The following is a 24,578-nucleotide window of genomic DNA, read 5'->3' as shown; positions in this document are numbered from 1 at the left end:
CCAACTCCATTGTCAACCTCAGGCTCCTAACACTACCTGGCAACCACCTGAAAAATAGATCTTCCTGCCCATCTTCTCTCGGCCTTCTCCTCAGGCCTTCCCCGCGCCAGGCCACAGTCTGAGGGCTGCAAGGGCAGCAGCGAGGACTTTGCTTTTCTCCTTGTCGTGTGTCACACTATGTATGACACATGAACACTCTTCTTCTGTGTAGTGCTCAGTCAGAGGTAGAGGAGTGTCTAGGTGTGTGCACCTTATACATCTCACACACACACATGCACACACACACACACACACACACACACACACTGTGTGTGTCTTAGTGTCAGCTTCCTAGAAGACCTGGAATAGATGCAGGTGATGGGTACCTGAGCACTCCTATTGTCACACACACACACACACACACACACACACACACACACACACACACACACATTGAGCACTCTTTTTGTGATGTGGAGCCCGACACAGGAGAATGGTCAGAATCGGCAGTAGGAATAAGAGGAGCCCTCTCTCAGAACGAGGTGGGAGACACCGACTCACACCGGGTGTCCTCAGAAGCCTGAGTGCACTGTGGGTTGATGTCATGAATCTTCCTCCCCCTGACACACATTAAAAATGAAAGACAATGAATAGAAGTAAATAAAACCCATTAGCCGAGCAGTGGTGGTGCACGTCTTTAATCCCAGCACCCAGGAGGCAGAAACAGGTGGATCTGTGCGTTTGAGGCCAGCCTGGTCTACAGTGTGAGTTCCAGGACATCCAGGGCTACACAGAGAATCCCTTTCTCAGAAACAAAACAAAATGAATGAATGAATGAATGAATAAAACAATAAATCCCATTGTGGATTTTGTCTCATGAAATAGGAAAGATGACCAGGCAGGCAGAGAAAATGCCTGTGACTTACGGGACAGACAACACTTCACTGTTTCCTCAACGTGAGCTCTAAAAAGTAGTTTTAATTACTTGGCTTGTTTTGTGTGTTCACGTGTGTGTTTTGTTCATGTGTGTGCATGTGGGCAGGTGCACATACTTGAGTGAGTGTGTGTGTGCAGGTGCACATGAGGTCAGCCTCGGCTACTGTCCTCGGGTGTTATTCACCTTCTGTTTTGAGACAGGGTCTTTTGCTGCTCTGGTATCGATTAGGCTAGTCTGGTTGGTCCGAAAACCCCAGGGAGTCGCCTGTCTCCACACCCCCAGCACTGGGATTACACACTGTATGGCTCTTCTCCTCTGCTTATTTATTGTAAGTACGTGTGTCACAGGCACACGTGAGGTCAGAAGACAGCTTGTGGGAGTTGGTTTTCTCCCTCCACCATGTGGGTATCAGGGATTGAACTCAGATCACCAGACTTGGCAACAAGCTCCTTTACCTGCCGAGCCACCTCCCCTGCCCTGCACCCAGCTCTTTCACACGAGTTCTGGGGACTGAACTCAGCTTCTCATGCTTAATCAGCAAACGCTTTACCAACTGAGATGTGAGGACGTGGTGCCCCAGACTCCAGAAGACAAGTGGGGACTCCAGAGGCTCCACTCTTTCATTCTCTGATTTCTTTCATGCTTACAAGACTCACCTGCCTCCACCTCCCGAGTGCTGGGATTGAAGGTGTGGGCCTCCCCTACCTGCTGAAGCTGGCTATTTCTAAATGTGCTGAGATCAACTTTTGTCTATCAGTATCAGGATTGCCCCCAAATGAGGTTGCCTATTCAGCCAGATTTACAAACAGTACCTTCAGTCAAGTTGGAGCTGCAGGAGTGCCCAGGAGCCAAAGAGTGGGGTGCAGTGGAGAAGAAAATTAGGTTCTGAGTCAGGAAAGACTCCCCTGAAGTCTTTGAGGGCAGGAACAGGATCTCCTAGGGCTTGGTGTCCCCAAGATGGTCCTCTCGATCAAGCTGCCATGTGTCCATATGTAGTTGTCATTTAGGGGCCAGAGGTAGCCAGACTCTTCCCTAGACACTCAAGGACAGTGCTTCAGAGAGATGCATGGAAAGTCAGGAGACGCCGCCCACAATCCAGCCACTGTGTGGAAAGTACATGCTGTCTATACTTATGAGTGTTAAGGTCTCCAGGGAGGAGTCACTTTGTCCCTTGGTGAGCTTGGACTGAAGTGAATGAACTCAGCCTTCAGCCCGAGCATTGGATGGCACTTGGACATAGCTCTCCCTGGCATCGCCCGTGTCTGTCTGAGGTCTGGGCCCTTCCTAAGGCTGCTGATTGCATTAGCCTCTGGGCATCCTATGTTCTTTAACAGATGATGCTTTCGGGGTGTGCCATCTGTCCTTACATACAGTGATGTCACTGAAGGTTGCAGCATAGCCCGCACCTGTGTGCACAGGCTTACTCCATTAGGGACAGTCTAGGTCACGCGCCTCAGACTCTCCGTGGTCATGCCCCTGCAGCTCCTCTCTTCCTCAGTTTTCTGTGACCTGCCTGTCACAGAAACTCTCTCTGCTCCTCGAGGTCAGAGGGCCTGTACTACGTACGACCAAGGTGAGGGAGGAAGGCAGGGCGCTGGGAGGCTGGGACCTGCCCTTTCAGGGGTTTGCCACGGTCCCTGACTGGCCGTCTTTTCCTTAGCTACAAAGCGTGTGTTTGGAGAAGTGACTCAGCCAGTAGAGTGCCCGCCGTGAAAATTCAAGGGCCTGAGTTTGACCCCAAGTGTAAAAGGCTGGTGTGCATGTGTTGTCCTTGTACAGGGGAATCAGAGACAGGCAGATCCCTCAGGCTCCTGGACAGCCAGCTTAGCCTAACTGGTGAAACTCCAGTGAGAGGGAGAGAGAGAGAGAGAGAGAGAGAAAGAGAGAGAAAGAGAGAGAGAGAGAGCCTCAAACATCAAGTGGATGACTCCTGGAACGAAGCCTGGGGTTGACCTGTCTCACACACATGCACACAGAGACATACACACACATGCACACAGAGACATACACACACATGCACAGACATACACACAGGCACAGACATATACACAGAGACATACACACAGGCACACACATACACACAGAGACATACACACACAGGCACACATATACAGACAAACAGAATGCACACACACACGCTGCCCCAACCAACCCATCACAAAAGCCAGCCTAGCCAAAGTGTGCGTTTGGACCCAGTTACTTCTGATCCTGGAACTAAGAAAAACAAAGAGGCAAGGACAACCTAGTGGGTGTGTCGTCCTGCAGAAAGGAGGGGACCAGGAGAAACAGGGTGATGCTTGAACCCTCACAGCCAGATGCGCATCTAAAGGGGTCTTACTAACCCTCACAGAGCCAGGATGTGGGAGCGCTCTGGGCTTCTTCCTCTCTGATAAGAATATGGGGCCTCTGAGAATGTAAGGAACTGGCTGAGGGCCTCAGGGCAGTGTGCTGGGTTGTCACGCATCTCCTGCACATTGGAACTCAGAGCTCCGAGGCAGCAGTAGGGTCTGATCAGATTGTGTCGACAGCCAATGGCTTCAAATGTGTCCTTGCCATGTGGGTGTTTTCGGTGAAATTTCCTGTGTTCGCCTCAGCCTGTCCTGTTCAACAAAGTGAATGAGGGGATACAGGATACTGATGTATTGATTTATTTTTATTATGTGTCTGTGTGCATGCTCAAGAGCACACACATGCTATAGCACCTGTGTGGAGCTAAGTGGAAGTTGTTTCTCCACTCCTTGTACCCTGTGAGCCGGAGGATCGAACTCAAGTTGACAGGCTTGGTGGCAAGCCCCTTTATCCGCTGAGCCATCTCGCTTGCTCAGTGCAGTTAATTGGTTTGTAGAAAAGAAAGCATTTGCTACCCTATTTTTGTTTTTCAGTCCAGGAGAGTTTGTTCTTCCCTACATGGAGTTCAGAAACAGGTTCAACTTTAATGAAAACTCTCATGGCTCAACAGCTGGTATGAGGATCTGGCATCGAAGGAGCAACGACTTGGACACCACCCTCTGCTGGCTGAGGAAACCCCACGTACAGCAATGTCAGGCCAAGAAATGTCCTTCCATCTATGCTACTGATGTCTTGCCTCCCGGTCTTTGTGGGATTAGCTTGCATTCTAAGAGTCTTGTGTTCTCCCATGAATTCACACCCGTCCTTCTGGCACCACAGACCCTTCCTTACCCAGAGAAGTTCTTATCTCTAAAGTCTTGGGTCAGACATTGTTACCTCTGAGCTAACACACAGCAAGCAAACGTGTTCGAGACGCTTCTGTCTACAGAGATCAAGATCGGTGTGGTGGGCACACCTTTAAGCCCAGCATTCGGAGACAGAGGCAGACAGATTTCCGAGTTCCAGGCAAGCCAGGGGTACATACTGAGACTCAATCTCAAAAATAAAAAATTCTTGAGGGCAGAGCTATGGTCTCATTGTCTTGTAAACTTCTCTGGAGCCTAGCTCCCATGTAATATGGAATATGTGCTTTTTAGTAGCAAATTGTCATTATCAAATGAAGGTTATACATATGCACCAGAAACTAAATGGGACCTAGAGAGATGGTTCATCAGATAAAGACACTTGTCACCAATCCCCACAACCTGAGTTTGATCCCAGGACCCACCTGATGGAAGGAAAGCCTTGATTTTTGTAATTTGTCTTCTGAGTTCCTTCATGGGCACACACACACACACACACACACACACACACACACACGTGTCCGCACACATATACACATTTATACATATACACACAATTGATCAATCAGTCAGGGTTGAAACTTTTCAAAGAAGCTGAAACAGCTTTTACTGTGGTTGGTGTTCAAGGTGGCGCTGCAGAGAGACAATATGGCTGCATCTGATAGATTACAGTCATTACTTCCTGATTAGTCAAGATGATGATGCATGCCTCAGACTCAGGACTAGCTGGTCTATCCTATAGAACTTTGCATTCCCCCCCTTTTTTGAGTCAGGGTCTTGCTCTGTAGACTAGGCTGGTCTTGAATTCGCAGAGATCCACCTACCTCTGCCTCTCACTTGTTGTGATTTAAACCCGTGGGTAGGCTTTGCTTTCTGATAAAATTGTATATACTTAGAGAGAGAAGCTGAAGCATTCCCACACCCTTGGGTGCAGTTATCCCCACGGCAAAGAACTTATCTCGTAGAAATAACTGAACAGGAAAGAGAAAATTCCACAGATTAAAGTGCTGTGAGATTTGTATTTGCTGAAAACAGGAAGGAAGCCAAATGTGTATCAACAGAATTATAAGTAAAATAGACGTAGTGTAGGTGTGTCTAGCCATGCAGCCCTGGACAGCGGTGACCACAGAGCAACACCAACATAAACTTACTTAAAACCTATGAGATTTTTGAAATTAAAAATTTATTTACTAAGCCCGGCATGGTGGCATATACCTTTAATCCCAGCACTTGGGAGGTAGAGGCAGGTGATTTCTGTGAGTTCTAGGCAAGCCTGGTCTACAAAGAATTTCAGGACAGCCAGGGTTACATAGAGAAAACCTGTCTTGAAAAACCAAACCAGTTTTTCTGGTTTTGATTTTGTTTCTATTTTCACTTATTTTTTGTGCATGCATGTCTGTCCACCATGTGTTTGCCTGGTGTTCTCAGAAACCAGGAGAGGCTGTGGGATCACCTGGAACTGGAGCTAAAGATCATTGTTAGACACTATGTGGGTTCCGGAAATTGAACCCCAGTCCTCTGGAATAGCAGCCAGTGCTCTTAACCACTGAGCCATCTTTCCTGTTTCCCCACTTTGGTAACTAAATTTTGAGGTTCTCAGTTGTGATCGCTGTAGAAGACAGCATCGTGTTGCAATGTCAAAATGCTGGATGTGCCTGTGAGGGCTGTGACTCCGTCTGCCACCCTTGGAACAAACACGCAGATTGCCAAGGAGATGTCAGACGCGCCACAGTGAGCCACATGCCACAACTTCCTCAGTGCCACCATCTGGGGGAGACTTCTAAAATGGTTATTACAGTGCTACACAGGAATGGAGAGCAATTTGGGACCCAGTGTTTTTTAGAAAGCAAGTTACAGAACTGTGCCGTCCCAGAATTCTCAATATCGGACTATAAAGGAGGCTCCAGTCAGTGAGTGCAACTGTGAGGGCCTCCCGTGGTTAGATCACATGATGCTTTCGGGTTGAGGGCAGAAAGTAAACTGCTGTCACAACCTGGCTCTTGATTGGCAGCAGGGAGATGGTTAGGGGTCTGTAGGTCTAGGTGCTGCTGAGCATCACTGTAGGAATGGGGGTCTCTTGTCTGGCTATGTCCTGCAGGCTCCTCCCACTCCATCTGCGCTGTCACTCAGAGGCAGCTCAACAGTGCCAGGCACAGGGAAAGCTAAATTCCTGGCTGATTTGCCATGCTAGAATAGATGAGGCCACCACCGTCCCCTTTCTATAGGCGAGGGGGCTGAAGTTCTGTTGGTTCTGGTCTCCCCAATTACAAGCGACAGAGCTGGGATATAAATCCATCCCTTCACTCTGGGGTGAGATTCTTTCTATCTTCCCCTTCCTCCCGGTGGGGGGATGCTGAGAGAAGTGGAGGGATATGGGCAACGACAAACGGAAGGGACCTGGCAGCAGCGTGGGTGGCGTCCTTTGGGAAGGTGGAGGAGGCAATGTAGAGTCTATTTTTAGAACTGCATCTTATGTACCTGATCTCAGAGGCCAGGCCCTTGAGTTTACGTTTGATGTAGTGGTCAGTGGGAGTCCTTGGAATTTCCAGGACATTCTCAAGATGGGCTTAATGAAGAAGCTGGCAGTAGACACAGGCTGGTTGCTGAGGGGAGAGCCTGAGTCAGTCTGTTCTGTGGCAAAGCAGATGAGCAATTTTTATTCTGTCTTATCAGGGTAGTTCCCACCCTCCAGTTTTTTAGAAATATATCTTCCTCAACCTCTAACCTTCAGATTCCAATAATATCTTAGATCAGTTCTATTTCAATGAATGAATGAATGAATGAAATGTATGCCCTGGTAATGCTGAAGCATGCACAGGCAGCCCATATATGGCGGTTCTGCTAAACTTGACCATATAGGGTTTCAAGGTCTAAGTTGGTGAGGACGACTGACCAGGTCTCTTCCTCAAGAGGAATCAAGGGATGGGCACGCGATACAACTTGGCCAATGGAACTCCTTCCCTGGGAATGCTGACCTTGAAATCAGAGAGAGAGCAGGACCTTCTCTGCTGCTGAAGTTATGGAATGTGTGCCTGGAGGACCTGTCAGTACTCAGAGATCTGAAGGTCAGAGAGGGGACGTTCTAGCTGGATTCAAAGCTTTTTTCCTCTCAGTCTGAGGATTTAATCAGCCTCTCCTCAACATGATCACTAGAATGACCCTCGCAACCCCTTTGTGACTTTTCCAATCGGGTTAGAAGCTTTGTCACACGTAAGCCCCGATGTTCAGCATTTACAGTCAGCAATATGCGTATTGTTCATGAATTGAACAGAAAATTTTCAAAACCACTGTGGGGTTGTTTTGTAGGCATCGAGTCCATGTTTCTTGCACACAGGACACAGCGGGAAAAATAAAAGGCTGTCCTCATTATCCGGAGTCAGAGTCGAGAAGTCTGGGCTCGCAGAGGAGTCCAGGGCCTTTCAGAGCAGGAGAGAGCCCTCTCCGTCGCTTGTGTAATGAGTGAAGCTGCTCAGGATGCTCTCCTGCCTGCTCCGCTGGGATTCCGGCGTGAAGCTGACGTGGACAGGACGGCAGCAAAGGACAGCCAGGCACTTCCTGTACAGGTGTCCAAGGTATCTCCTGAACTTTTCCCCAGCAAAGGCGTAGATGAGGGGGTTGAGACAGCAGTGGCTGAACGCCACTGTCTCCGTCACACTGAGGGCCAGCCTCAGGTCCCTCTTGGTGTCACAGCTGGGGAAGAAGTTGTAGAATCTGAGAGTCTCCATGAAGATCACGATGTTGTAGGGTGTCCAGAAGAGGAAGAAGACCACCACCACGAGGAGGATGAGTCTGATGGCCCTGGCCTTCTTCTGATTCTTGCAGGAAAATAGAGTCTGGAGGATTCGGAAGTAGCAGAAGCTCATGACGAGCAGGGGCAGCACGAAGCCCAGGATATTTGCTTCCGAGTTGCGGAGCACGGGCCAGATTTCCTGGAGGACTTGGGGGTAGTCACCCAGACATTCGTTTTCCTTTCTCTTCGTGAACATGAACTGGGGTGCTGCCACCAAGATGGCCGCCGCCCAGACGCCCAGACTGATGGTGACCCCATGCTGCACCGTTCGGTTGTTCATGGAGTTGGCGGCCAGGACAATGGCCAGGTACCTGTCGATGCTGATGACGGTGATGAAGAATATACCCCCGAAGAAGCCGATGAAGAAGAAGGCAGTGGTGAGCTTGCACACGGCGTTGTGGAAGCCTTCCTCGCTGACCAGGTAGTGAGTCCAGAAGGGCAAGGTGGCCACAAAGAGCAGGTCACTCAAGGCCAGGTTCAGGAGGTAGATGTCGGTGATGCTCTTGGGCTTCCGGCTGTGGGTGAGGGCGAGGACCACCAACAGATTTCCCACCAGACCGAAGGCAAAGACGAGGGAGTAGAAGACGGACAGGAAGACGGTCCCGAAGGCCACAATGTCGCCCACGTAGCAGGCCTCGGCAGATTCATCGTACTCAAAGTTCTCCAGATCCAGTTCCGGGAAGATGGTGGGCATGGTGAGGGCCTGGAGCAGAAGGGGAAACACGGCCACATTAACCTTAGAAGATTGCAATTCTCTCCGGCTGTGCGGAGCCGACAGGAGGAAGCAAACACCGGCTGGGGGTCTACTAAATTCTATCTTCACTCAAGCTATCTTTTAAAACATTTCTTATTTTTGAAGCAGGGTCTCAATATGCAGGCCTGGAATGCTGCTCTGGAACGCAATATGTAGACCAGGCTGGTCTGCAACTCACAGAGATCTGTCTGCCTCTGCCTCCTGAGTCTGTGATTAAAGGCGTGCACCTACACAACACTAAAGTTATGTGCACATGTGTTAGTGTGTGGGAAGGTACATGTGTGAATGCAGGAGCCTGTTGAGTCCTGAGGCGGACATTGGATCTCCTGGAGCTGGCACTACAGGTGGCTGTGGGCTATCCTGACATGGAACCACCCTGACTGAGTCCTCTGCAAGACCAGTGCTTGTATCTCTTTACTTTTTGGTGCGATTTAGAATTACCATGGAAACAAATATCTCAACACATCTGTGAGGGATTTGATATTTGTTTATAATTTCTATAAAGATTTGGTTTTTTGTTTTTGTTTTTCGAGACAGGGTTTCTCTGTGGCTTTGGAGCCTGTCCTGGAACTAGCTCTTGTAGACCAGACTGGCCTCAAACTCACAGAGATCTGTCTGCCTCTGCCTCCTGAGTGCTGGGATTAAAGGCGTGTGCCACCACCACCCAGCAAGATTTGTTTATTTTATGTGTGCAGATATTTTGCCTACGTGCATACTTGTGTACCATGTGTGTGCCTAAACAGAAAAGGGTGTTGAATTCACTGAAACTTGAGTTACAGATGGCTGGGGCCATCATGTGGGCAGTGGGAATTGAACTCAGGACCTCTGGAAGAGCAGCAAATGGTCTAAACTACTGAGCCATCTCTCTAGTCCCGTGGGAGGGATTTTAACAAGGTAGGAAGACCCACTCTAGCAGGGCAGTGGTGGCGCACACCTTTAATCCCAGCGCTTGGGAGGCAGAGGCAAATGGATATTCTAGTTCAAGGCCAGCCTGGTTTACAGAGTGAGTTCCAGGACAGCCAGGGCTACACAGAGAAACCCTGTCTTTAAGAAAACAAACAGAAAAACAAACACCCCACTCTGAATGTGGATGGAGCCGTTTCACAGGCTGGAGTCCCAGACAGAAAGGGTGACAGTGAGCAGATCGCCACACACTGCTCTCCACTTTCCAACTCCCAGATGCCTGTGAGCAACCGAAGCTCCTGCCACCACGGCTTCCCATGGCTGCCAAAACAATTCCCTCATCTCCTGTAGGGGAGGAAGGGCCACCCTGTTGAGGTCAGAAGGCGCCATGAGGTAGCATTCAGTACTGTCCAGCTTGAGTGTTGCTAAGATCATAGAGACGCTTTCCTAAGAGGAAAAGTTTGCAGCCTGGAGCCAAGACTGAGCTCCATTACAGAAGAACCTGTGATTTCTTTCTCACGTAAGTCGCTTCTTGTCGGGTCACTAGCCATGAGGAAAATAACCAGCATAGCCCCCTACTCCCGTTTCACGGTACCCTGGACTTTCCTGGGTTTAATTCTGTGTGGGAAAGGCCTCCATGCCAACCACATTGGGTTGATCATCTCACAGCCAATTCAGTAAAGAGGAAGCATCGCTGTAACCCAGGCTCTCTGTGTACAGAGGGACCAGCTGACCCCAGGCGGAGGATGGGTTCAGCCAGCCTGCTGCCCTTGGTTTGAGTGGCTAATCTATCCAGCAATTCCCAGCCCTAACCTATCCCTTATTCTTTTTCTTATTTTCTTACGGGCAAAAATGAGAAAAGAGGACATTTCCCCATAGGTTGGGTAATAAAACTGTCCCCTTCCCATTTGTTTCCCAACCAGGATGTGCTGGTCACTCAACTCCGTACTGCTCCTCCGGGCCTGCTCCTCTGCTGCTTGAAACCACAGACAATCTTAGAACCTTAGAAGTCTGCGGGCATCTCAGAGCACACTTCCTGGATGCCACTGCCTCCTTCCCCATAGAAACGGAAAAAACCCGAGCTCACGGTTTTTAACAGAGGGAGTTTTCCACACCCACCGCACCTTGTTCAAGATGGTTTCACCCAGGCCCAGCCATCATTACCTTCTTGCATCACCTGCCTGTGAATTCTGCCTCTTAGTCAGCCTCTTTTGCGATGGACTGGGCTGAGGCTACCTGCTCTGGACCACCCAGGCTGCGATGGAGCCCTCAATTCTAGGAAAAGCATAGGCATTCCTTGCTTCAAGCTGCAGAACCCTGCTCTCTGAGGAGGAGCCTTGCTGCCGCCCTTTCGGCATCATTCAAGTTGGTCAGCACCAGTCACTGCCACATAGCACTTTCTGAACCTAGCAACCATCACCTCGAGACCGAGGCCGTGGCTGTGCGCCAGCTGTGTGGTGACAGTGCTTGCCTAGGAAATCCAAAGCCTTGGGTTCGATCCTCAGCACCACACAAACTGAGCTCGCTAAGATGTGCTTGTAATCCCAGCAGCTGGGAGATGGAGGCAGGAGGGTCAGAGTTCAAGGTTATTTCACCTCACCCCGGATGCACAACAGTCTGAGGTATTGGAGACTCTGTTTCAAATATAAGCTAGGAAGTCAGAAAATAAATCAATAACCCCTAAAATGTGTAATTTCATATGTCTATGGTTGACAGATGAGAAAGCAGGAATTGCCACTTATCCCACGAGGCTTGTAACACAAGGCTTATCTTCCCTGGCATGGGAGGACATGCCATGTGGCAATATGAAAGCAAACCCTTGGAGGTCATAAACGAGGGACCCCAGGACAGTCATATTCATCCTCCTTGTCCCAGTGCGAAAAGTTAACAAAGCTGACCCCAAGAGGAGGCCAAAGTCGGGAAACATTGCTCTGCCTCTTCGTGCCTGGGATCTGTCTTCCAGCCCCACCGCTTTTGTGAACTCACAGAGGTCGGAGCTTAGCCCGTGTGGCTAAGCCCATGGGCTGTTTCTAAGGAGAGAGCCTTCCAATGTTATTCACAATGGACTCTTGTAGAGCCCTTCTGACCTTTAGACACACCCAGGCCACAGAGACTCACGTATGGTTGGACCCTGGGCATGGCGGAAATTTGGTATTTGAAGATATGATTTTTTTTCCACTGACGTGAAAAGTGCACCGTCTCCTTTTCATTTTGAATGTGGAGGAAAGAAAGATGCCCTTTATGAAGTTCCATTCAGTCCAGACAGAGTGAACTGAACTACGGTGAACCTGACCAAGTTACCAAACACCTGCTTCAACACAAACCCCGAGAGTCACGTGAGGTCCACGGACGCAGGATGCTGCCATTTGTGAATAGGTTGTGTGTAAGAGGGTCTGAATATCTCTGGAGGGACAAGCTCGCTGAGGGAGCAGCAGTGTCAGGGGCAATTCTGGAGGCTAAAGGAGGGGGAAAGGAGATTAGGTTTTTACTATATATGCTTGGATTTTTGTCTTAGCCATGTAAGTATTCTCCACTGGGAGACTATTTTAGTTGATCGGCTTTCAATATTAAAAATCAAGAAAAATAGGGATTTTATGACAAACTAAAGTAAGAAGCCATACAGCAGAGTGACAGGTTCTGAGAAAGTGGCACCGCCCAGTTGTCTGCCTCCTGGAGAGGAGTTGCAGCGGGAATGCAGGTATCTGTGGTGGCTGTGGGGCCTGAGATCTCTGTAGGGACCCCGTGTGCTGAATGAGTAGGAGCAAGGCCTGAAGCAGTAAAGTAAGCCTCACCACGTGGGGTCCCAGCAGGGGCTGGCGGGGCAGCCGGAACAGTCTGGGAAAGGTCCCCTCTCACCCATCCCAGTGGCCGCGTCTGTTGGTGGGACACACCTGTGTTGTGTTTCTAGGCAGATGGTGAGAAGCAGCGATGCCTCAGCTGCGTGAGTCAGAGGTCTCCTTTATTTACCTGGAAGGGGCTTGTGGGCTGTGTCAGCTCTCTGGGTTCAGCAGATGAACCCCAGAGCAGATTTCACTTGAGATGGAAACCTCACATCAGCGAAGAATGCCCCCTTCCCTTGACTCATCCTCCAGCCTGAGAGCTAGAGCAAAGCAACTTCTGGTCTGACCTGGCAAGCTTCCCTCCTCCCCCCAGCCCCAGGGTCTCCTGAGATATTTAGAGGATTGGAAAGTGAACTAAAGATAGGTCTTCCTGGTAGCAGATGGAGTAGAGCCAGGAATCCAGGGTGATCTTCAGTTTGAGGCCAGCCTGGGCTACATAATGAGGCAAAGACCAACCTGAGGTCAGAGGCCTGCCCCAATGCCTTGGAAGCAGGAAACCCTAGAAAGCAAAGGTAAAAACCCTACAAGGTATTTCTCGGCAGGATTCTGTCAGCGGGATCTCACTTCAAGGTTGCAGGAAGCATACTTGGGGGCTGCTGTGGGCTTAGTACCAAAGGATGGAGCATCAGCCAAACAGCTAACGCTGTGCCTTACAACTCAGACAAGAACACAAATCCCACAGGCTCAGCCAGTAAAGGTCTTGCTGTGCAAACATGAAGATATCCAGAACCACTGAAAGAAAGGCTTGTGTGATTGTGCAGGCTTGTCATCCCTGGGAGGCAGAGACCCAGGGCTCATGGGCCAGTCAGCCTCAGATCCCACTGACAGATGATCTGAAAACAAGGCAGAGCGTGTCTGAGGAACGACATGTGAGACTGACCTCTGGCCTCCACACATATGTACGGACATGTGCACACACTCGTAACCCATCACTGCGGAGGGTGGAGGCAGGAGGATTGCTGGGAACTGCTGGCTGCCAGCCTAGTCCCAGGTTCAGGGAGAGACCCTGTCCAAAGGAAAAAGACAGAGAGAGACAGAGCAGGGCACTCCGTGTCTTCCTCAGGACTCTGGGTGCACACACGCACGCACATGCACACACACATGGACCACATCCACTTGCTTGCATGGATGCTCTCACGCTCACATGCACGCATGCTCACACACACAGATGTATGCACAGATATCCTCACTTCCCTGACCCAAACACATCCATCAAAAACCTCCCACAAATCCCTGGAAGCCATTCTCAGGCCTCTATCCTATCTGGCAGTTAACCCGTGGTTTTACTAGTTGGTATTGAGCTGGGGAGTCTGAGTTGAGCCCAGAAGCAGAGCTTGGAATGTTCTAGATCGGCGGTTCTCATCCTGTGGGTCACAACCTTTTGGGGGCTGGACGTACCTTTCACAGGCGTCTCCTAAGACCAACAGAAAACGCAGGCATTTGCATCACTATTCATAACAGCAGCAAAATTACAGTTATGAAGTAGCAACAAGAATAATTTTATGGCTGGGGTCGCCATGACACGAGGAACTGTATTAAAGGGTCTCAGCATTAGGGAATTGAGAACCGCTGGTCTAGATCCAAGTAGAAATGACTTCAGTATGACCCACTTCATAAAACTTCTTCCTCACTCCTCCCACCCGTCCTTGTCCACTTCCTTTTCTCATGCCCACTCCTTTATTTTTAGCCTTCCTTGTGGGAAGCCCTTACCCAGGCTTCCAATCAGTTCCCTGTCTCTAAGCTTCCCTTCTCAGGCGGCCAAGTTCTTCTGGCTGGCATCTTCCGAGGAGGCTTCCCCCTGTCTTTTGGCTCCACATCCTGCTGATTGATTTCTAAAGCCAGTGTCTCCTTTTAGACTGTCACTCCCCTGGGTCCCTAAGTGTGGCTTTCTAGTTTGTTCTGCGGGTTGAATGCAGGTTCCCCATGTTTGCGGCACAAGTGCTCTCCTGACAGAGCTGGGTCTCCAGTCTCTGACTGTCCTGCTTCGTTTTTTGTTTACTGTTTATTTATTTGTTTATTAGCACACGTGTCTCGGGCTTCAGAGAGCAAAGGCTGCTACAGGAGGGACATTTTACAGTGCCCATCCAGCTTCCTGTGTAAGTCAGCCGACCCTCTGTTCCTATAGCTAGGAGTCCATGCAAAGGATCCAAAGGATCATGACAGCGTTACCCAGCAGGGTTTCACCCAGATCAAAGGTCCCCTGCAAAGCCAAAAAAATACCATCAAGGGAACTCTGGCCGGAAACTACAGGATTACCTCCTCTCTCAAACACGCCATTATTTGAGGTTTGACACCTCTCCCTCCCCTTTCCTCCTTAAAGGGCTCTGTGGTATTTGTATATTTCTATCAAAATAAAACTGTGAAAATTTAAAAGGAAATATTTTGTCATTTTTTTAAGTAAAGCAGAAACAGGGTAGCCTTTTAATAATAAAATTCTGGTTAGTGTAGGAGTTTTTGAGGCAGTATCTCCCACCATCACCCATACTGACCCAGAACTCCCTATTTAGTCTCTGTTGGCCCCAAACTCATTGCAAGCTGGGCAGTGGTGATGCACACCTTTAGTCCCAGCACTCAGGAAGCAGAGGCAGGCCGATCTCTGTGAGTTCAAGGCCAGCATGATCTATAGAGAGAGTTCCAGGACAGGCTCCAAAGCTACAGAGAAACCCTGTCTCAAAAAACCAAAGCAAACCAAAATAAAACAAAAAACAACAAGAAGAAAAAACCCAAACAAACTCATTGCAATCCTCTGCCTGAGTCTCCTGACTACTGGTATTAAAGAAAAGAGCCACCGAGCCCATGTTAATTAAGTCACATAGAGTGTATGAGAGGGGTCCCTGTTCTCACAAACGAGCGCGAGGGAAGCCAGGAATGAGAAGCACACAGCTTATCTCTGCAGGGGAAGGGATGCGTGGACCTGTTTTCCACCCAGAAGGCTGGGAATGGATGTAATTAGTAGCCCTGTGACCTGTGTTATCTGCAGGGCCAGGCCTCACCCGAATTCCCCAACTACTGTGTTCATCCCAGGCTCTCCCTCCCTAGAACTTTATCTTTGTTTCTCAGACAATAGGAACCATCCTTTGGGGAGATGCCCCATGTACTTTATAGGTTGGTGACCCCTCTGCTGTTTGTGTAACTGAGACCACACCAGACCCTTAGCTCTTAAACTATAGACCCCATCTTCATGGTCACACACACTTTCCAAGAGTTTCCATGTAGTCATGTCCCAGCTTTATTGTGCACATGGATGAAGATCATTGTTACTGGGAAACATTTTTCCAAAATGATGCTGTACTTAGACATGCTTAAAGACCTCCCCGGGTCGGACTTGAGAAGCTTGAACCAGCACCAGGTAACTAAATGGTGTTGAACCTGATTTCCTCATGGGGATCCTCACTCTGATGGCCTTAGCACTGGCAGACAGACTCCCCACAAAGTCAGTCATATGTTTAAGAGCAAGCAGAGATGAAGGCTAAGAGGCTTAATCCAGCCTGCTGAAAACAGGGAAGGTCCTTTTCTCTGGTCCCTTTCTCTTTTAGAACTGTCACTTCAGAACATCTGGAAATAACTTCTCCTCCTTGAATGTGTGAGTCCTTCTGGAACTCGCAGGGCCTTCGGTCCACTGTGTTTTGGAGGAATACCTTTCTCCAGGACCTGGGCATTGTGATTTAGAAATATGAGCAGCAAGCCCACAGCCCCATCTCCCAATTTCTGTGCGGATGAGGGAGCTTCAGCGCTTGGCTCCAAGCAACCTCCCAACGCTAATGTAATAAGGTTGTTCTCCTCCGGACAGAGCCAACTAACTTCCAAGGGTGGACAGTCTAATCCAAAGGTAGGTGAGTTCATGTGACCAAGAACGCTGTTGAGAGCTGGGGAATGGCTCAGATAGCAAAGCACTTGCTTTGCAAGCTCTTTGTTGGAAGACCTGAGTTCCAGCCTCCAAATCCATATTAGGCTAAATGTGGCTGGGTAATGGTGGCACACACCTTTAATCCCAGCACTTGGGAGGCAGAGGCAGGTGGATATCTGAGTTCAAAGCCAGCCTGGTCTACAGAGGGAGTTCTAGGACAGCCAGGGCTGCACAGAGAAACCCTGCCTCAAAAAACAAACAAACAAACAACAACAACAAAGCTAAACGTGGTGATGCACTTGTAATCCAGCGGTGGGGAGGTGAAGGCGGGGATCCTGGGGCTCCCTGGTCAGTCAGCCTGGCCAAATGGGTGAGTTCTAAGTAAAAATAAGAGATCACCTGAATAACCAAGGCGGAAATGCCTGCAGACACCTAATGCTGACGTCACACACACGCACACACATGCTGCCAGGTCCTCTTGCTTCAGGACCAGCTGTTGATCACCTTAAGGACAGGGATGCACCTGAGTGTGTCTCTGGGCCATGGGAGGGAGGGGTTCCTGTCTCAAAGTCTCCTAGGGCTGGTCGAGGATAGAACACTCTGGTCAATTGAGCCAGCCATAAAGAGATTTCCCTCTCTTTGACATCTGTGGAGTCAGGAAAAACGCCAACTCAAGATGTAAATAAGTTCATCATGCTGCATAAACTTCCGGTCTGATTAATTTTGGTGTGTGATTTTTTTTAAAAAAAAATTACTTGCAACGTTTTGTATAATAAAGCTTAATTTTTGGTGTTGTTGTTTTGTTTTTGAGACAGGGTCCAGGCTGTTGTCCTCGGAAATGTAGACCTGGCAGACCGTGAAGTCACAGAGATTCTCCTGACTCTCCAGTGCTGGGATTAAAGGCATGTGCCCCCCTCCCTGGGCTACAAAGTTTATTTTTAAAAAGGAGAGTTAAGCAGGATGTGATTGCAAGTGCCTTTAATCCAAGTGCTTGGGAGGCAGAGGCAGGAAGATCTCTGTAAATTCAAGGTCAATCTGGTCTATAGGGCGAATTCCAAAACAGCCAGGGCTGTGCAGAGACCCTGTTTTAAAAGAAAAATAAAGGGGGGGGGGATTACTGAGGACTTTGAAGCAGACACACAGAAGTCCCCTCTAGCGCAGTCGGGGCCAAACCCCCCTCCACTGCGTGAGCTCATTTGCTGCGCTCAGCTTCAGAAAACCAGCAGCTTTGCAAATGAGTCTTGCCTTGAGGATGGAGCACACATCTGAGGGAGACAGATGTCTGGATGCGCCCGGTGGGTGAGGAAAGGCTTTGCATAACCCACCTTCCGTTTCTACAAGCTGCTCACTCACCCTAGCCCTGTTGTCTGGCCGTCATTCTCTTACAGAGTTGCATTCTGGAAATATTGATGAGTTCTGTGTCTGCTACATGGAGGGGCAGCTTCAGTAACATTTGGGTAAGGGAAGGGGGGCTTTGGGGGTCCTAGTGAGGTTCTTCTTATTGTGTGGCATGTGTGTGTGTGTGTATGTGTGGTTTGTGCATGTGTGTGGCATTTGCATAGGTGTGGTATGTGTTTGCATGTGTGTGCTTGTGGTGAGTATGGGGATGTAAGCATGTGCAGTGTATGTGTGTGGGCTTATCTACTTGTGCATGTGTGTATCATTCCTCGGCACTTCCTACCTTCTTTCTTGAGACAGGGTCTCTCATGGCCATGGAAGTTTCTGGGTAGTCCAGGCTGATTGGCCTTTGAGCCCAGGGTTCATCTCTCCCTCCTTGGCACTGACTTTATCAGCACACAGGGTCACACCATGGTTTCTCACGTGGGTTCTGGGGATGGAACTTGGTCTTTAGCCCGCAAGGCGGTTTGCACTTTAAGCGCCCCTAGGAGGAAAGGCTGACCCCAGGCTTAGTCAGAAACCCTAGGCTTCCTTTGGTTTTCCTTGGTAGGAAATGACATGAATAACCTAAAGATCTCCCACTTCTGAGACACCTGGGCACTAAGGTCATCAAGGTTGGCCAGGGCTCGGGCCCCATTGCCCCGACCCCACTCCTCTCCAGCTTGCTTTGAAGCAGTGTGAGTTCACAGCTCATTCTGGGGACATGGTTTGGAAGTCTTCGGGCTTAGGACTGTGGGCTGGAGGTTGGGTTGGGAAGGCACAAGTGACTTCTCTGGACAGACCGTGCCTGACATGGCCACCCTTGCACAGTGGCTTGGGAGAAGAAGGAACTAAAAGTTGATTTGGAACTGGGTCAGTCCTAGCATGATGTCTTCTCGCCTGGTCCTATGACTTGAGGTCCTCAACAACTCCTTTGGGAGCAGTCAGTGATGTTAAGGTCCCTGAAGTCATGGAGCTCCACTCTCCCTGAAGCAGCGGGCAGAAACTCTTTCTAAAAGTGCATTTATTTACTTTTTATTTTATATGTATGTGTGTACGTAATTGCTCATGCTGTAGTATGTGGTCAGAGTACATCTTGAGGGTATCAGGACATTCCTTCTACCACTCTTCTCTCAGGCTCAAACGCAAGCAGTCAAGCTTGTCACAGGTCCCTTTTTCCCCCTTGTTAGCCCTTACTGCTTTTGAAGCACCAAAGATGGTCCCTGCGGTGTGTTTGGGACTTTATACACCACACCCTAACCTTCACTATGAATCCCTTGCTTGGGTCCTACCGCTGGAAGAGCTGGAAGAGACTCACAACAGTCAAGTGCTGTGCAGCATTGCCAAGGGCAATATCCAAAGTCCAAAGTCTGGACTACAGCGTCCCAAGGACCAGCAGCACCCCCTCCCCAGTCCTCTCTCTGCCATGGGGTCAGCCAAAGTGCAGGGTGGGTAGGTTTTAACCGGATTAGCTTGGGTAGGTTCTTCCCAGGAAACAGGGGTGCACGAAGGGCCAGGTTGGTCAGCCTGGGCCCGGCACTATTTTTCTGTCCCAGCATTCGTCCATAAAACCAAGCCAAGCGAGGGGCAGGGGAAGAGAAGCCACTCTGGCCTTCTGTTGTGTGGCTAGTTTTGTTCTCACGTGGGAGGAGCGGGGCACACAGGATTCAGATAAACTTGCAGGATTTCTACTCCTTGTCAGGAAGTTGCACGTCATCTCTGGGGAGAGAAGCCTTACTTGGAGTAGCTGCCAGCAATTGGTGAAGGAGCTCCCAGGACGCATCTCCCATGAGTGGGCATCCTCTGGGGTGAGCTCCACTAACTCAAGGGCACGTTCCTGTAGTAAGCCCCATAGACTTACAGCTTTACTGGACTAGACTTGGGTATGGGTTGCCCCTGCTGCCCCAGGAGTCCTATCTGTGGTGGGTGACCTTTGATCACTTCTGTCTGGAAGTCACCCAACACTCCTTCCTGGGGCTATTCCTGTTTTCCAGAAACCCCTGAGTCCAGTCACTGCCCCCATCCTGCTGGCTCTCACAGGGGCCGAAGGCTCAACAGGTCAGGGCCTGCTCTAGGCTGTTTTCTCTCGGGAGGCTCAGAGTTCCCTCATGACCTGTGGCTGAACAGAGTCTTTTCTCATGGTCCGAGCATCTTTACGTTTGACTGAATCTCTTCCTACCTCAAGTATTATATTTCAACTAGTTGGGACAGAAAAAAAATTAGGGGAATTTGGAGGGAAAAGGGAAAAGGGAGGGAGGGAGAATTCCCAACGCTCAGCCTTTCTCTGGACAGGGCTATAAATGCCCAGAGCAAGGCTGCAGGCACCTGGGGTCTGTGTTTGCCAACCCTTGAGGAAAGCCAGCTGCAGCTGTTCTCGGGGACCTCTGGAAGGGTCTGCCTGTGTCGAGCAGGGACCAGGCCTGTTCTTACCATTTCCTTCCAAAGACCACCTTTCCTAGTGGCTCAGACAGCTGAGCCCTGAGACACGGTTGTGAACATTTATGAAACTGAGGAATGAGTTTGCGCCAAGTTTATTATAAATGCAATACATGTTCATTATAACAACTGAAGATGTTACCAAGATGGAATTTAAGAAAAGGGGAAAGAAGTTCATAAAACTATGCAACTTTGCAGACTCAGGCATAATATTCTTTTAGTTTTTCTCCATATAAATGCGTATTTACAGTAAAAATGCTAACGTCAATTCAAACATCGATCATCATCATTGCAATCATCATCATTATTGTTATTAGAGAGAGGATCTCATTAAGCCCAGGCTGGCTTCAAAATTCCTACGCACCAAGGACGACCTTGAGCTTCTGACCCTCCTGTCTCTTCCTCCTGAGTGCTGGGGTGACAGGCACGGCAGGCACAGCAGGCACAGCAGGCATAGCAGGCACGCGCCATCATGCCTAACATATGCATGGTACTGAGGATTGGACCCAGGGCTCCTCGCATTCTAGGCAAACACTCTACCATCTGAGCTATCGTCTCAGTATAGCACCCTTATTTTTATATTCTCAAGCCTGGGTACCGTCAGGGAAACCGCCGAGTGCCTGGCACTCAGTTCTAGGGATTATCAACTCACAGTTAACATTTCATTTATCTCCTACTTTATGGCTCAATGAGACTAATTTCATCTATTAAACACACCTGTGTGGGTCTCTGAGGAATAAGTGCTTTTTAAAACAAGAAATAAAAACCATCAACGCTAGTGTTTATAGTTGTTAGTGTTTGCTTGAGATAAGGGGCTCCCAGGGAAGCCCAAGCTGGCCTGGATCTCACACGTAGCCTATACTATTCTCAAACTTGTAGCAATCCTCCTCCTGCAGCATCTCAAGCGCTGGGATTAGACACATGAAGCACGAAGTCTGACTGACAGTACAAATTTTAATCTTAAAAAACATCAACATTTCCAGTCAGGTAGTGGTGGTGCACACCTTTAATTGGGAGACAGAGGCAGGCAGATCTCTGTGAGTTCGAGGCCAGCCAGGTCTATAAGAGCTAGTTCCAGAACAGGCTCCAAAGCTACAGAGAAACTGTGTCTTGAAAAAACCACAAAACCAAACCAAACCAAAAGAAAAAAAAAGCAAAACCCAAACCAAAAGAACATCAATATTTCCTATCACCCAAATGTGATTTTGGGAGAGGGAGGTTCCTCTCCCTTCTTTTCTGATAGTGTTCAATCTGAACCTTTCTTCACAATCCTAAAATGGAATTATTCACACCTCAAAGACTTCTTATCCTCCACCCCCTGTTTTATCTGCATCTTCAGGAAGATGAGCACAGAAGGCAAACAGCCTGAGTAACCTGGTTGGCCTGATGACCCCACCCCAGGTGTGGGAGGAGTCCTCTGCGCTTACCTGGGCAGATGGGAATCAAGTGCCAGTCAGTCCGCCAGTCCCACACAAACTCCACCAGACACCAACACTTCCCTCTCTCTGAGGGCATCTTTATTTGCGAAGTTAGCCAATAGCATCTGGCTTCCTGTCTTGAGATGCTGTGGCAAGCACGCACAGAAGCTCCAGGCTGGAGCCCAGCTGATCACAAGGGAGCCTGCATTTCAAGTCTCAGGGACTGCTGCCTGGGGCAGACCTGGTGGTGGCTGGCGACTGTGTCACATGGCCCCCAGCGAGATGAGAGTCTGCAGCCCCAGAGGCCCGCAGAACACAAGTCAGGCCTCGTTAGGAGGGGTCTCAGGCAATCTGTGAAAGCCCCGCATCTTTCCATCCATCTTCGAAAGCATCTGGTGCCCACTGGGCAGCACTGGGGTGCAGGCTCAGTGTCCTTGCTGTCTTTCATCTGCATGGTCTCCGTCCCTGCTGCCTGCCTGTGCCTGCTGAGGGGCACACATCACGGGAGGTTCTTAGGAGGCTGTTCTGTCCACTGAGGCAGGAACATCACACTGAAAATGTCAGTAGCTCTCCCCGGTTCACGGTTGAGAAAGTCCACTCCCTAGTCCCTTTCCTGTTTCCTCCTGGCCTCCCTGTTTGCTCGCCTTCCCCTGCAGAGGCCAAGGGATCACAGAGAGAGAGGTAGGGGCTCCTTACAGGCTCTCAGACATTGGCCCTTTCCCTATGCCCCAGCAGCTACATCGGGGGCTACCCAGGTCAGCTCCTTGCCCTCACTCTGCTCCACTTCAGCTCCTGAGTTTTGTTTTTTATTTTTATTAATTCTTTGGGGATTTCACATTTTGTATTTTGATCATGGTCATCCACCTGCCTCCTCCCAGGTCCACCGCTGTTTCAAACCCACCCAACCTTGTTTCACATTCATTTCTGCCAAACTTTTTTTAAGGTTTATTTTGAATTATGCATACATGGATGTGAGTGCAGGTGCCCACCGAGGCCAGAGGACTCAGATCTCCCTGGAGCTGGGGTCACAGGCAGCTGTGAACTGCCTGTCATGCGTGCTGGGGACTGAGCTGTGTCTCCTGCAAGAGCAGTTATGTGCTCTTAGCCACTGAGCCATTCCCACAGCCCCCCTTTTATGTTTTGGTTTGTTTTATTTTGTTCTGTTGTTGCTGAGATATGCCCCACGCATCCTGGCCTGGCTCTGTATTTGAAGATGACCTGAGCATCCTCCTGCCTCCACCTGCCAAGGGCTGGGGTGTTCTGCCGTGTCTCATTGATGAGGTGCTGGGGATCGAACTCAGGGACTTCACACACACCAAGCAAGCGGTCTACGGGTCGAGCCATCTCCCCAGCCACTCTCGGCTCACCCTTGTGCTCCTGTCTTGGATCTGGCCAAGATTCTCCCACCACTCCTGCCGAACAGTCTCATCAATGCTCATTGCTGACACAACTCCATCTCCAGCTGGGGCCTGGAGAGCACCCTGTGCCCATCGATCCCTTTCCGTCTGTCTGTCTTCATCTCACCCTCCCACGTATACAGAGAGCAATCCCGGAGCTGCAGCTGTACAGCTTTAACTCGGGGAGCTTCCTCCGCTCCCTGGTCTGTCTGTGAGCTTGCTCTCAACACGATGGTCTCCTTTTTCTTGCCACTGCATTCTGACCACTTCCTCTTCCTCCAGCACACATGCACACATGCACACACACTCACACGTGCACACACACGCACACGCACACACATACACACTTCCCTGTGCGTGCACTGGCACTGGGAGTGCCTGCCTCCCTGACTCACCTGCTGAGGGCTGAGAAGTGAGCTGTCCTGTTCAGGGATGTTGCAGCTGATATAACTCTATGATGAGTGTCAACACACTTGTGCCCGTTTCCTTGTCCCCACAAGGTGGTGACAGCTGTCCAGATGGACACCCACACACACAGAGGAACACAGTATTTAGGAGAGGCACTCTGAGCTCATGGAGTTCTATTTTAGAGTAGGAAAGAAGGCAAGCCTGCTTTTGGGACCTGAAGGCAGTGTGTGTGTGTGTGTGTGTGTGTGTGTGTGCGCGTGCACGTGGTGTTTGTGCCACATATGCATATGTGTACAGCATAAATGAAGTCCAGAAGAGGCCACTGATCCTCTGGAACTGGAATTATAGGAGGGTATGAGCCATCTGATGTGGGCACTGGGAACCAAACTTGTGACCTCAGCAAGGCAGTAAGCACTCTGAACTACTGAGCCTCTTTCCAGCCTGCCTGCCTGCCTGCCTGCCTGCCTGCCTGCCTGCCTTCCTTCCTTCCTTCCTTCCTTCCTTCCTTCCTTCCTTCCTCCCTCCCTCCCTCCCTCCCTCCCTCCCTCCCTCCCTTCCTTCTTCCCTCCCTTTGTTCCTCCTTCCCTCCCTCCCTTTGAGACAGGGTTTCTCTGGGTAACAGCTCTGGCTGTCCTGGAATTAGCTCTGTAGACCAAACTGGTCTCCAACTTGCAGAGATCCGCCTGCCTCTGCCTCTGAGTCCTGGGATTAAAGGCATGCGCCACCACCGCCCTGTTTAAGTTATTTCTTTAAAAACTCCTATTTTTGCTATTTTATGTATATAAGTGTTCGCCTGTACAATCACAACCACATGCATGCCTGAACCCCAAGAGGCCAGAAGAGGGCAGTGGATCCCAGGTCTCCTGAGACTAGAGGTACCGATTGTTGTGAGCCACCATGTGGATGCTGGGAATCAAATCCAGGTCCTCTGGAAGAGCAGCCAGTGCTCTTAACCACTGAGCCATCTCTCCAGCCCCTGATTAAATTACTTCTGAATGACAGCATTTCGAGGTGGAAGAACCAAGGTGCATTACAAATGGAAGCAATAACGAACGTCTTTTATTCCAAAATAAACCATGGGTTGTCACTCAACTATTCACCTTGCTTTTGAGATGGGGTCCTGCTGTGTAGCCCATGCTAGCCTAGAACACCCAAGTTCTCATCTCAGCCTCCCAAGCTGGAACTTCTAAGCTCTTAGACATATGCTGCAATACTCAGCTAAACAGCTCACCCCCCAGCTGCATCTCTGCTCTGCCCCTCCCCCTTCCCTCGGTCACTTCACACCCCCCCCCCCAGCTTCA

At 49.8% G+C, this 24,578-nt stretch overlaps 1 protein-coding gene across 3 annotated transcripts; it reads right to left on the bottom strand.

Moving 5' to 3' along the window:
* Nucleotides 1-5,268: 5,268 nt before the first annotated feature.
* Cx3cr1 (C-X3-C motif chemokine receptor 1) lies at nucleotides 5,269-23,385 on the bottom strand. 3 transcript variants are annotated; one of them, XM_085689045.2, is made up of 3 exons: nucleotides 21,482-22,010; nucleotides 11,879-12,003; nucleotides 5,269-8,600 (listed from the first exon to the last, which is right to left on the bottom strand). In XM_085689045.2, exons 1-3 carry the CDS (start codon nucleotides 21,567-21,569, stop codon nucleotides 7,527-7,529), a joined length of 1,287 nt encoding a protein of 428 aa, XP_085545171.2. In that variant the 5' UTR covers nucleotides 21,570-22,010; the 3' UTR covers nucleotides 5,269-7,526. The 3 variants fall into 3 exon arrangements, with proteins under 3 accessions (XP_085545171.2, XP_048279838.3, XP_048279837.3); XM_048423881.3 differs by lacking the exons at nucleotides 11,879-12,003; nucleotides 21,482-22,010 and adding an exon at nucleotides 23,265-23,385; XM_048423880.3 differs by lacking the exon at nucleotides 11,879-12,003 and having other exon boundaries at nucleotides 21,482-22,000.
* Nucleotides 23,386-24,578: the final 1,193 nt, after the last annotated feature.

This window comes from Myodes glareolus, chromosome 4, assembly GCF_982192425.1.
Source record: "Myodes glareolus chromosome 4, mMyoGla1.1, whole genome shotgun sequence".
Classification (NCBI taxonomy): Eukaryota; Metazoa; Chordata; class Mammalia; order Rodentia; family Cricetidae; genus Myodes; species Myodes glareolus.
The sequence above is the reverse complement of the archived record's forward strand: the minus strand, read 5'-3'. Positions and strand labels throughout refer to the sequence as shown.

Coding starts and splice junctions, on each gene's coding strand:
- Cx3cr1 (XM_085689045.2), bottom strand. CDS start 21,569: ATGCCCTCAGAGAGAGGGAAGTGTTGGTGTCTGGTGGAGTTTGTGTGG. Junction 12,004..21,481: donor CTTGATTCCCATCTGCCCAG/GTAAGCGCAGAG, acceptor TTTAGCCTCCAG/AATTGCCCCTGACACTGCTG. Junction 8,601..11,878: donor GACCTCACGTGACTCTCGGG/GTTTGTGTTGAA, acceptor CTTCTGCTCCAG/GCCCTCACCATGCCCACCAT.